At 37.4% G+C, this 14,364-nt stretch overlaps 1 protein-coding gene across 1 annotated transcript; it reads right to left on the bottom strand.

Moving 5' to 3' along the window:
* Positions 1–11,493: 11,493 nt before the first annotated feature.
* Positions 11,494–12,534, bottom strand: LOC113309366. Its single transcript, XM_026557783.1, has 2 exons — positions 12,239–12,534; positions 11,494–12,102 (listed from the first exon to the last, which is right to left on the bottom strand). Exons 1-2 carry the CDS (start codon positions 12,506–12,508, stop codon positions 11,680–11,682), a joined length of 693 nt encoding a protein of 230 aa, XP_026413568.1. The 5' UTR covers positions 12,509–12,534; the 3' UTR covers positions 11,494–11,679.
* Positions 12,535–14,364: the final 1,830 nt, after the last annotated feature.

A 14,364-nucleotide genomic window follows, 5' to 3' on the forward strand; every position in this document is an offset into this window, starting at 1 on the left:
AATTGCTAACTTAGGAACGCGAGTGTTTTGCGTCACAAGCCAGATTTTATACCATTAAGAGCAAGTCCAATGGGACACATCTAATTAGAGTGTTTGGAAATCCAGGTGGATGGTCAAAGTCAACTTTGGGAAGTGGACAAGAGGTTTATCGAGACAAATAAATTAGGCCGTTGCACTTTGAAATGTTCGGCTCCAACTGCAACGAGCCTCGGTTCCATTTGAGACGATCCTCGACTCAATGTGGCTCGACAACGGTAAATTTCCAACTGCAAAAAAAAGGCCACGTTTCTGTTGTAGTTTTTTTTTTTTTAGTGATAAGTAAAAGTTCGTTGCTCGGACTTGTAAAGATTTAAAAATAAAAATATATACACAATATTTGTCACAGGATCAAGAGACACTAGGACACAGGATTCCACCATTAATCATTCACACAATTCATATATTTATTCGAAACAATTATAGCTCAAATCATAAGGACTCTCATTCTTGCCAAGGTAGATTTTTAGAATATTTATTGTATATCACTAGCATGACGCATCAAAAGCACTACGACCAAGCATACATCATCATACGATATCACAACCAATTAAGAAAAATCATAAATCGATTAATAAAAAGTACAAGTAGTCAAAAAAAAAGAATTAATATAATTATCATATGCGTAAAGAACGACTTCCTCCATCATCCCAGTGTTGGGGTTTAGCTAATCATAATAATCATGTTCTCAAAATATATATTTGATGCTCAAAGTATGATTAAAAGAGTCAAAAGTTATAAAACACTGGTTCTGAGACTCACAAAACACGTCCAGAAAGAAACGATACCAGAAAACTGCAGCTAAACTGCGACACTTCTCCACTGCTGCTGGAACTGTTGAAGAACGACGGTCTTTGGCCGTCCGTTCTTCGTGTTCTTGAGCTCCTCCTTCTTCTTCAGCAGCAGCAGGTGAAAAATCCTGCAAGTCCCGATTTCTCGCTCCTCTCGCCTCTGGCTCGACCCCAAACTCTTGATGCCCATTCTCTGTGATACCAGAAATCTATTTATACTCCTCAGCCTCATTTAATCACGCCATAACTCAAGATAATTCTCTCTTTACTCGGCTTAAAGAGAAAATATTTTTTGGATATTTTCTTCCTTTAATTAGCTCTCCACGCGCTGAAATGATGTATAAACACTCCAAACATGATCTTACACGCTGTAGAATTGATTCAACACTCTCCAAACACATGAGTACACGTCTAAATTTGATGTGATCGTGTGATATTCATTTCTTGAACGTGCTTCCTGATTTCTTGATTGCGATGATTCCAGTCAATTATGATCGATCCTAACACCCAAAATGTCTTCCTCTATCCATATCACAAATACCCATTGAAAATCAGAGGTTTAATCGGACTCTAACCCCTCCAAAAATCGATCGACCCAACTGTCAGTGAGAAGAAATATTTTCCCGCCTTTTTCCAAAATTTGAATTATGAGAAGAAAAGTGTCCTCCCCCTAATCCTGTACGGGTGTCCCTTTAGCAATTGGGGTGGAAATAGTAATTTTGGGGTGGAAATTGTAATTTTTCTGGGTTCCTCCGGTACATTTCTGGGACGCTTCCGGTGCATTTCTGAGGTGCCTCCGGTACATTATCCTGGGGTGTAAAACACTACTTTTCAAGCTCATTTCGCTGCAAAGGCTTATTTCTCTAAAAACATCTACAAAAACACAAAATAACACAATAAGTACTTAATCGAGTCTAACAATACAGAATATTGAGAACAAAATCAGACACAAAAATGTGTCTATCAAATACCCCCAAACTTATTATTTGCTAGTCCTCGAGCAAAACTAATAAAAAATAAATAGAACCGAGTTAATGTCGGGAGGGTTTACCAGAGGTGTGCCCACAAAACCATTACTCCAGACCCTAGCTTATCCATGCAGAACCTTGGAAGGCACTAAAGAATCTCCTTGGTTGGCATACTTATTGACTATAAGAGGAAGTACCCTGATGCGAAATTCCAATTGTTGGACACGAGTTTGCACTCAAGCATACTAAAATTCATATATAAGTGACAGAGCTCTACTCAGATAGTCGCACTATGGACATCAATATCCGGAGTCAAAACTAATCACATGGATAGATCAAGAAGATGGATATAGAAAAACATAGATGGTTTTGATGTTTACTAAGTGAACGGCGTTTCCCATATCTGTCTGAAGGCCTCCGCCAAAATGAACCTATCTTAATGGATTGAGATACTAGTCTGACTAATATCAACACACTGGCATATACAAGGGTACCTGTGGTCGATAACCTGACTCTAGGTCAACACAACTGGCAAGGGTACCAGTGGTCGACTTTATTGAATTTATTCCTTTTGGTCAAATGGTCTGGTTTCAATTTTTTTTTTCTTTTTTTTTTCATGGTATCTCAATCACTCTAATTCACCCTAGCATTGGTAACAACTTGAATCGTGAGCCCCACCAAATCACTTAGAAACATATTTAAAAAGAAAACAACATCAAAAAAAAGAAGTGAAAAGGACTCAACGAGATATGGTGAAACTATCATGTTATTCCTAACAACTGAGCTCTGTGCTTTTATGAATAGACTCTTTAGATGTTGCCATCTAATCAGATTGGTTCCTCAACTCCTACAATCAAAATGCTTCCATCCACTTAGATTAGTTAGTGCAATCCTTAATAAGCATAAATTTCTAGTCTCTGGAGTTTATTTATTGCAACTAAAAAGTTTCTCCCATACCCCCAAACTTAAATCTAACATTGTCCTCAATGTTCTAAAGATGAAATTAAAAGCATGAACAAGGAGAAACGGTTACTATTTGAAGCAAAAGAGTTAAGGAAGGATATTATCGTGTTGCATGAGATTGGATTACCTCCCAAGAAGTGCTAAGTTTAAAGTCTTCAGCCAGACTAATCAAGGATTAGTCACCATGTAGAATCATATGGTAGTAGCCGGAATAACTGTGGGTCATCTGGATCAAAAAGTGTTACCCACAAGAAGAGGAAACTGCAACAGACCAAGAAGATACCGAACATACCCTTGCTTAAGACAACTACATCTAGTTGTGGTTCAGGTTCAGGCTCTATAAAATGGTCTAAATAAAAGGTTTTCATCGGTTGGATTTCCTCAAAGCTAAGATCCGGTTCAGGTATTAGAGTCTGGAAAAACTCAACTAAGAACTTAGAAGCACATAACAACAACCTGAATAATTGGGGATCCTCTAAGCCAATTAGATTTGACTCACAAAGCTGACCATAATAATGGTCATCCTTAAGAAAATGTGTGGACCCTAATATCCTAAAGTAATTAGGTTTAGTCTCAAAACTTAATATCCGACAAATCTGAAAATCATATGTTCCCACAATTGGAAGAAAAGGTTTTGGTGGGAAAACAAATTCAATCTTGGTATCATAGCCTAGGTTAACCACATCAACCAGAGGATGGGTTTCTAACAACTGAGCTCTCCTATGGATACAACTAGGTTCAGGAAAAAGTGTATGAAGATAATCTTGTAAGATGGCTGAGGCACAAATTTCAAGTCCTACACGAGGGAACTTTCTAAGAGTTAAAGCACATGGAGAATGATAATCACCCCCAAACTTAGAGTTTTATGTGTCTCTAGAAAGACTAGTCACAACTTCCCTAATTTCTAGGTCATCAGATTCCTGGAAATGGTCAATTGATTCTTCTAAGTCAGGTTCATCCTCACTCATCTCTACGAGTTCATCTTCTTCGTCTAAGACTATTGTTTCTAAATAGCTAGACTCTAAAACATTATTCTCAGAATAAACTCGTTCCTCTAAATCATTATCGACTTTGTAAACAGGAAATACTACACCGTCTAAAACGAGGGTATCTCTAGTCAAATCCTCGTCCTTTTGAATAGGTGAATAATTATTAAAATTATTTGGATTTGAACTAGAAATAATATTATCATTGTAAAGCTCAATTGGAGTAACCATTTCCTGATCACTATTCCTACATAAGCATGATTCTCCATCAACACTATCCTCATCATAATAACATGAAAAAGATCGAACCTCATCAAAACAAGTAGTGTTACCAATTCTAACCTCTTCATATGGATTATGCAAATAACTATCCTCATTTTTAAGGGTATTATTGGAAACACTATATTGGAAAGTAAGATTATTTCGATCAAGTCTTTCGTTCGTCTCAGCCATCAGCTTGAGGGATTCCTCTATAGAAAGTTCACTCATTATTGTAGTTCTTTCGTCTATAATTACACTATTCATCTCAGCTAACTTACGCGTCGACTCAGCTAACTCCCTGAGGGACTCTTCTAAAGGAGGAATAGGAACAAAGGGATCATAAAAAGGACTACTTTTCAATGGTTTGATTGTATCCTCTAGAGACGAAGAACTAGTACTATAATCTTCTTTCTCGTAAGACTGATGCATGTGTGGATAGTAATTGAGCTCACCAGGGTATGACCCATATCCTTCCAAAGGATGGCGTTCCTAACCACTATTCCCAACATGGTCATAAAAAGGATGATGTCCATATTCAAATTCAGGTCGATAATCATTGTATTGGCTTCTATCATACCAGTTCGACATTCTTAATTGCAAGGGAATTCTACACAATCACAAACAAGGCTGACTCGACCAAATCAAACCTATAAAATCTAGCAAACAACAAGCATGATGGCTCCAGTTAGATTGTTTCTAGACCAGCTTCTAATCCTTCGAAAGGGAATTCATTACAATTTAAGCAAACCCCTCTGGAATCAATCCGAGTCAAATTAAGTTGAATTGAGGAGAGGGAAGCTCAGTGGAGATTTGATACCCAAGGCCTCACCGCTATCACAAGGCGGCGCAATCACGCATTCAACTCACAGAAACCATCATGAACTTCGAAGTATGCTAAAAGAGTAACCAATATTTTTCGAACGACTTTCCTACTAAGCTCGTTACCCTATAGGTCTCGTTCTAGTCAAAATTTTAAGCTTAGGTTCGCGTTTGGTTTCGTTTTCCTAAAGCGGGCAAGAAGGGAGCGGTGATGAAATCCGAACCCTTATCTTGTATTTTCCAAGCCTTTCCCTTTACTAGGAATTTAAAAACAGTCCAAATTCGTCCTCAATCAGTGAATCACCTTAAGGAATACAGTAAACCCGCTGACAGGGGATTCGCGGGTGTTTCGAAAGCTTACCTCCCGTACCAGACGGGGGATAAACCTTTGAAGTCGACTCGGGCCACTGACTCCGGCGTCAGTGTGCGAACCCGAGGGGCCGAGACGATATTGTAATCGTCGTCCTTCCCTGCACACAGTTTATATTTAAGGGTACCCTTCCGTAGGGTATAAAAAAATAATGTCCCAAAATTTAAAGTCCAAAGTCCATAAAAAAAAAATAAGTGCAAAACAAAAATAAAGTCTAAAAAAAATAAAAATACAAATCTCTCTCTTTTTTTTTTCTTTTTTTTTTATCAAAATAAAAAAAAAAATCTTCTTCTTTCGCCCCTTTCGCTTTTCCTTTTACTCCAGTCTTTAAGTATTCACCAAAAACTTTGGCAAAATTTTCTTTCGCTCCAACTTTCAAAATCTGAAAGAAAAAGACAAAAAACCCAGCAACGTAAAGAAGAACAAAAATAATTAAAAAAATAAAAATAAATCTATACAAAAGTCCGCGTCGGCGGCGCCATTTTGTTGTAGTTTTTTTTTTAGTGATAAGTAAAAGTTCGTTGCTCGGACTTGTAAAGATTTAAAAATAAAAATATATACACAATATTTTTCACAGGATCAAGAGACACTAGGACACAGGATTCCACCACTAATCATTCACACAATTCATATATTTATTCGAAACAATTATAGCTCAAATCATAAGTATTCTCATTCTTGCCAAGGTAGATTTTTAGAATATTTATTGTATATCACTAGCATGACGCATCAAAAGCACTACGACCAAGCATACATCATCATACGATATCACAACCAATTAAGAAAAATCATAAATCGATTAATAAAAAGTACAAGTAGTCAAAAAAAGAATTAATATAATTATCATATGCGTAAAGAACGGCTTCCTCCATCATCCCAGTGTTGGGGTTTAGCTAATCATAATAATCATGTTCTCAAAATATATATTTGATGCTCAAAGTATGATTAAAAGAGTCAAAAGTTATAAAACAATGGTTCTGAGACTCACAAAACACGTCCAGAAAGAAACGATACCAGAAAACTGCAGCTAAACTGCGACACTTCTCCACTGCTGCTGGAACTGTTGAAGAACGACGGTCTTTGGCCGTCCGTTCTTCGTGTTCTTGAGCTCCTCCTTCTTCTTCAGCAGCAGCAGGTGAACAATCCTGCAAGTCCCGATTTCTCGCTCCTCTCGGCTCTGGCTCGACCCCAAACTCTTGATGCCCATTCTCTGTGATACCAGAAATCTATTTATACTTCTCAGCCTCATTTAATCACGCCATAAATCAAGATAATTCTCTCTTTACTCGGCTTAAAGAGAAATATTTTTCGGATATTTTCTTCCTTTAATTAGCTCTCCACGCGCTGAAATGATGTATAAACACTCCAAACATGATCTTACACGCTGTAGAATTGATTCAACACTCTCCAAACACAGGAGTACACGTCTAAATTTGATGTGATCGTGTGATATTCATTTCTTGAACGTGCTTCCTGATTTCTTGATTGCGATGATTCCATCCAATTATGATCGATCCTAACACCCAAAATGTCTTCCTCTATCCATATCACAAATACCCATTGAAAATCAGAGGTTTAATCGAACTCTAACCCCTCCAAAAATCGATCGACCCAACTCCCAGTGAGAAGAAATATTTTCCCGCCTTTTTCCAAAATTTGAATTATGAGAAGAAAAGTGTCCTCCCCCTAATCCTGTACGGGTGTCCCTTTAGAAATTGGGGTGGAAATAGTAATTTTTCTGGGTTCCTCCGGTACATTTCTTGGACGCTTCCGGTGCATTTCTGAGGTGCCTCCGGTACATTATCCTGGGGTGTAAAACAATACTTTTCGAGCTCATTTCGCCGCAAAGGCTTATTTCTCTAAAAACATCTACAAAAACACAAAATAACATAATAAGTACTTAATCGAGTCTAACAATACAGAATATTGAGAACAAAATTAGACACAAAAATGTGTCTATCAGTTTCCAACTCCCTATAAATTCAACTCAACTTCAATCTTCTATACTCACAACAACTTCTTATTTTCTCTACATAATATCAACTCAAATCCAATCTTCTCTACATCTTTTCAACTCAAATCCAATCTTCTCTACATATTTTCAACAAATATTCAATCTTTTATACAGTTTTCCAAACAAAAATTTAACACCCATTTAATTACCATGGATCCTCGATCTCAACATTTTATTCGACAAAGAAAGAGAAAACCGCCTAAAAATAAGCACAGTGAAGTTTTACCGGGGGGAGGACAAGATCCGAAGGAAGATAATAATGTACGCCCGCTCTCATGTCCAGAATTAGCAATTAGTGAAGGTCATCTCCCGACAAAGGTTGAGCAGGATAGTTCTCTACAAAAAAAGAGAGGTGGTTGGTACGAAGTTCATAAAGCTTATGACCAACTTCTTCGTGGTGTTTAAATTATTGTCGATCGATTTCCTTGGTTTACTTTGTACCATATCAAAGCACATAAAAATTTGCCCAAACTGGTGGGTATATTAATGGAACGTTGGTTACACGTTTCATTTTCATGACTTCGAAATAAATATGTTTTATCCTTTGATTTATATTTATGCAATCAATATGAGTATTACAAATGAAATGAATAATTTTTTTTTTTTTATTTTTAGGCATAACACCATTAGATTTGTATTTCCTACTTGGGACACCTTCTGAAGCGGGAGATGATCCTCCATTTGACAAAGATAGTTGGTTATCCGACCAACGATACAAAGATGCACTTCCATTATACTTCCAAGTAACAACACAACAAAATCATTCAGTTTAGAGAGGTGGCGGAATTGCTAATTCCGTTTTAAAGACATTTATAGTCAAAAAATTGCATGGTGGTAATGATCCTGGTATGGAAGGGTATGACCCTGCTAAAGATACAGAAATTGCTAAGGTATTTATTTTATGGATACTCGGTTCATGTTTTTCTCTAAACTCAAACTCAACTACTGAAGTGGGGTGGCTAAAGGCGTTGCAAGATATGGAAAAGGCTACCACTTATGATTGGGGGTCCGCAATATTATCTAAATTATACGTTTGTCTCGATCTCGCATGTTGTGAGGGGTCAAACATTAAAGGGTGTTGGGGCATCTTGAGGTAAATACGCAAATCCATTTCTTTAGCGTTATATCAGTGTACAGATATTTAACAACTACAATACGCTAATACCGGTGTAGTCAAAATCTCTCTCCAAGGCCGTACACGCCGAGTAATCGCTATAGGCTATATGACCGAGGCGATTTCCGATTCCAAGACATTTCCGATTTTTAGCGATTAAGGCAGACAATTTTTCCAACTTGAAACGATTTTTGAGTAAAACGAGTTAACGATTTTTCCGAGTTGGCCCTGCATACACTAAATAAGGAAATAAAATTTTCGTAACCCCTCATATGGGAGTCATCAAATAGAAAAACCTCTAAATACCTGATAATTAAGTTCAATATAACAATATTACACACTTAATTAAACGATAGTGTTACAGTTTTAGTTTTAATTAGTTACAAATTATGATTTATGAGCAGCAATATATAAGTCTCTAATAAATACATTCCGAGTATTAGACCGAGTTTTGGCGATTTCCAAGTCCGAAATTATTGCTCCTCGGTCCAAGCTCCCTAACCGAGTAGGACCGAGGAACGATTTCAACTACTTTGGATAATACATTCCTTAGACTAAATATAGTTTACTTTCCTTTATATGTATTTTACTCCAGATCTGGTGGTATGCATGTTTCAACATTGGTGTACCAAGACTTTTCGACTACACGACGAAATTTTGGCCAATGATAGTAAGGTATGAAGGTGATAATTGGAAGCAAAGACAACAAAAGAATGAGCGGGATATCATTCATGTGTGGAGGTCCCAAATTTCGATTGGGAACAAATATAATGCATGTTATTTGAAGGACGTATGAGGATTTTGAAGAATACAACACTGAAACGGTCAGAAGGATAGAAAACTTCCCACTGCAGCGCATGGTGTTGTATAGTCATGTCAGTAACATTGGTGTTTATTTTTTGGGGGAGAGATGTGCTAGACAGTTAGTTGGTCGAGTGGGAATGCCACTCAATCCTCCAAGAATAGCTACCGTGTACGGGTCGAAATACTTAGAGCTAAAGGCAAGAGGATGGCAAAGGTATGAGACTAAATTTACCCCTTGTGATGAAGATCAGTATGACCTATGGTACAAGAGTGTTACAGAGCCGATAATTCCTAAGTTTTACACATCTATGGTCTGGATTTTGTCGCAATAGGAAAAGCATTAACGAAATTTGATGCTCCAACACATGCACCACCAGTGATTCCAACTTTCACCAGTTATCCTACAACGGGACCTTCATCTTCTTCGACTCGACGACATCTTTGAGTTGGCAACTTGAGACTTTTAATCTTGCCGGAGAGCGTCAAATTATTCTGATTGTGTCGTAAGGTCTCGAGCGTCCTAATTCTTATACAGAAACTTCGGCAACTCAAGAACAATTGAATCAAATGGATTTAAGAGATATTGAAACTAGACGTATTTACGTCCAACAATCGCGCGCGTTAGGGGATACATTGAACTTCGATCCTAATTTTTCTCAACGTACAATAACTACATCCTCCCAGGATGTAGTGCGAGAAACACAAGTACTTGATGTGCCACGATCTCCATATCATCCAATGCAAGGTTCTCCAGTTCGTCAAGTTCAACAATCTCCATATCTCCGAGAAAGTGAAGAAGATCCCAAAGGTTTTCAAGATTATATGAGATCATTAAACTTTGATGGGTCTCTTGTTGATCCTTCATGTCCATGGTTAGGAAACCAAAAGTGGGGGAGAAGATGATGCTTAAGGGTCTCAATCTGCGCGAACTTATGGTGGATTTGGAAGTTTGATGCAAGGGAGGACATATTACAAGAACTGGAGGGAAGCCGAATAACTAAAATTATCCTTAATTTTTAATATTTGTAAGCTAAAATTATACTATTAGTTAATGATCTGTTACATGTAATCAGTACTAATTTATGTAGAAATGAAATTATAACTTAATTATAACTTTCTCTCGAGCAGTTTTTGTACTTATCACTACCCAAAGCGAGATATCAAAAAATCCTTTAAGAATGTGTGCTGAGCTTCAAAAGTAAAAATTCTTTTTTTCCATCTTCACCATTCCTTTATACTTTGCAACAAAACATCATCATTTGTCTCACCCCTCAATCTATAACAACCAACTAGCCGAACCAAAGCTATGAATTATCCAACTTCATTTTTTATATCTCCAATTCGGCAAAACAACCCAGTACATTGCGATTGTTGGGGTTGCCGGTATCATTGCAGAAGTTATCAAAGATTCTATGGATATAACTCATACTCATTACCCCATTTTGACGTTGTTCTGCACTCCTAGACGGATATATAGCGACGTAGTTTCGACAAATCTTCATCCATCGTAAATTCATCTGGATTAATATATGGTTGAGCCATTGCTCAGAAAATTTGTTGGTATACAGAAAAGGTGTGATTTTAGTGTTGAAATAAACTCAATTTATTGGTTGGGGGGGAGATTCGTAGCCGTTGGATGTAACTAGCCGTTGTCGGCTCTGTATGGACCGACCGACTCAAGGTGGAACGACAGCCGGCTCTGTCTGAAACGGTCCTCGGCTCACTAAGAACCAATCGTCTCCAGTGAAACCGGTCATTTCAATTAGAGCCGATCGACTCTGTATGAGACGCGATGTGCAAAACCTTTTATTTGAGGGTCAGCCGTTTTAATGGTTTGCTAGTTCATTGTAGGTGTATAATCACCAAACCAAGCTATTTGGTGTGCCCATTGGAGCTGCTCAAAACAAACACCAGGTTGCCAGGCAGATAGATCCTTGGTCTCATGGCAATTGTTCAAGACACCGGGTTATATTTTGGTCCCATAATTAGTCAAAAAAAAATAAAATTACAAACAACTGGCAAGACTAAACGAAAACAACAACCTAATTTAAGTAAGGGGTAGGATCCGTTGACATGGTTATAATAACATAATCTTCACACGGTGACACCCTTTTTCCTACAAAATCTAAACGACGATGAATTTGAATCTAATATTTTGGTGACATGTTCCTCATATAAAACTCTACATTCCTACCAAAAATGAGAGTATTCCGAATTACGAAACTTCACCATCCACAAATTTTAATTTCAACTGTTAATCTTCAATGACTGATATTCAAAATCGTAGATGGTGGTTTTATACATCTCGGAATGCTTTCATTTTTTGTTGGAATGTAGAGAATAATAAGAAGAACATGTCATCAAAAAATTAGCTTCAAATTCATTGTCGGTTGGGCTCAGTAGAAAAAGTGACGCTAAAATGTGAAGATTATATCAATATAACCATGTCAACAGATCCTACCCCTTTAAGTAATAAATAATCTACCAACGAACCAATTGAATTATGGATTGAAGGGCCATTCACACATGATGGATAAAAGTTTATCCATAAGCTCATAATAATCCTCCTGCCCACATCCGAAGCCTGTTCTCCAATACTTGATTGTTGTATTCTGGTTGAACTCTTACTTGAATAGTATGAGCAACTACTGTTTCAGTTCTATATTGATTCTCAAACACTATATCGAGGTTTTCTTCTTCAAGAATTCTGAATAGAGATGAAGTTAATGCAACCTTCTTAAGAACAGTAGCATTGATAAGTATCAAACTTTCCATTACATTTATCCTGATTGATGGCACGAATGATTTAACTTCGTCTCCGTCTTTCTCATAATCACTCTCGAAATCAATAGTAGTGTCTCCTGGATCATCTTCGTCTGCTTCGCTTCTTGTTTCTTTGTCAGAATCTCTCTCAGCTGATGGGATCTCACGAAGCTCCATATCAACTTCAGTTGCTTCTTCGTGCCTTTCTGATATCTGTACATATATTTAGACAATGGTCAGTTCCAAGTACCATAGATTTGAGCTTGCAGAGCAAAGTAATATGAAATGAAAACATTTTATTCTTTTCCATGACTAACTAGCATAAGGTACAAACATATAACATATATACCTGTTCTTGAAAAGGTCGAGGAGGTATCATAGACTTGAGCCTGGAGAAGACAATGTACTCCTTAATTCGACGTTGAAGAAGAAGATTATTCCGTAGAATCTGTTGAAGGCTATTCGCATCATTGTTCTTCCTTATTGTTCCTGCCCTTCCCGGAAGACTATTATTAAGTCGAGGACCGTTTACTCTATTTGTGGTTGTTGTGGTGGCCTTCGACGACGGCCGTGAGCTCGAAGCTACACCGTCAACAGTATTGCTCTCCCGTTCTTTCATTTTTTTTTTCAATATGTTTTCTAGAGAGGAGGGATAATAGCTAGCTAGAGGATGAGTTTAGAAGTTAAGAGATGGGATTTGTATGTATATATAAGTTGGTTTATGGGAATGAATGGATGTAATAACATCATATACTGCTTGGCAAAATACATAACGGAGTAAACCCACGAGGTTCTCGAGGGCAGCCCATAGTAATATGTGGCCCTGTATTGTATACATTTGTTTTTTTTTTTTTTTGCCTTGGATAGATGGTTATTATTACTACTACTACCTTCAACTTGTCTGAGAGTTTTAGGAAATTTTTGAACAAGATCTGCCATGGTAGGAGTACCTATTTTTTTCTATAATGGGAAGATGACAAGATGTAGCATCATCTCAATTCAAGATGTTGCTGTTCATCTAGAATCCTTGTAAAACAGACACCACTATTGCAGTACAGGTCTTCATTTGTCTATATTTCAACTTGTTGTTTGTTTGGAATATATATCTCGAAAAAATATGTGGCTAATATGAGAAACACAAAATTGGTTAAAAAGACCAAAATCAATAATTTTTGGGTGAAAAATACATGTAAAATTTGATACTGTTTAAATGGACGAGAATGTTAAATAGCCAGGATGTAAACAGTTTCATCCTACCCATTTTGAAATATTTTTTCTTATTTTTAATTTACATCAGGATACATCCAGCTTCATTCTCGCTCTTTTCTAAGTTTAAGCCAGGATGAATCCAGTTTCATTCTTGCTATTTTTTTTTGTTGTCCATTTCACCCATACTAATTTTTATTCATCCATTAGAACCATGTTTTAAAAATATTTGGACAAATGACCCATTTTCCGGATGAGAAATAGACTATTGATCGTATGTGGGTCTAATTGTCCCTACGTTGATGCTTTTGCTTCTTGTGCGGTAATATGGAAAGCGTATCACTTTCACAAGATTTTAGCCAAGGATTTATGGCCTTAGAGTGAAGGGTCCAATATGTGCAACCCTCTTAGAGGTCATGTTCTTTGTACTCCGCTAAGTAAAGGCTACTGGTCCAATGTAAGCCCTGTTGTTAGATTTTGTATAATCTCAAACACGTATAATAATGAGTTCGTGTCTCTTTCATTCATTCAATTTCCACTTTATACAAGACGCACAACCCTAGTTTTAGACCCTAGTGTTCGTCCTGACATTGGACTGTCCATAACAGTTTAGACATTGGAATGTGAAGATGGGTTTCAAGCCTGGGTCTCAAGCCAACAGTCTTGAGCCCATATATAACTCTCATAATACCCTTCCCAAGAAGGATCATGGAGATCACACATGCCCATCTTGGAAATAAGATACTGAAACTGAGCTTTCCCTAAAGATTTAGTAAAAATATCCTCCAATTGCACTTTTGTAGGAGTGTAAGAAGGCGTAATAATCTTCTGCATGATAACATCTCTAACCAGATGACAATCAACTTCAATATGCTTTGTTCATTCATGAAAAACCGGATTCTGAGCAATATACAAAGCCGATTGACTATCACATAGAAGACGCATACCATGTGGATGATGAACTCCCAAATCACCCAGTAATTTTTTCAACCATTTTAATTCACACGTAGCCGCCGCCATAGATCTATATTCCACTTCAGCTGACGAACGAGAAACAGTATGTTGCTTCTTAGATTTCCAGGAGATTGGAGAATACCCAAGAAGAACAAACCATCCTGTCAATGAGCGTATAGTTAAGGGACAACCAGCCCAATCTGAGTCACACCTTCCTTTCAAATTAAGACCACTATCAGAGCGCAACAGAATTCCCTGCCCAGGATTCTTCTTCAAATATCGAACCACACGAAGAGCCGCTTCCCAATGTGCTAT

The sequence above is a fragment of the Papaver somniferum genome, chromosome 9 (assembly GCF_003573695.1).
Source record: "Papaver somniferum cultivar HN1 chromosome 9, ASM357369v1, whole genome shotgun sequence".
In the NCBI taxonomy this organism is placed as follows: Eukaryota; Viridiplantae; Streptophyta; class Magnoliopsida; order Ranunculales; family Papaveraceae; genus Papaver; species Papaver somniferum.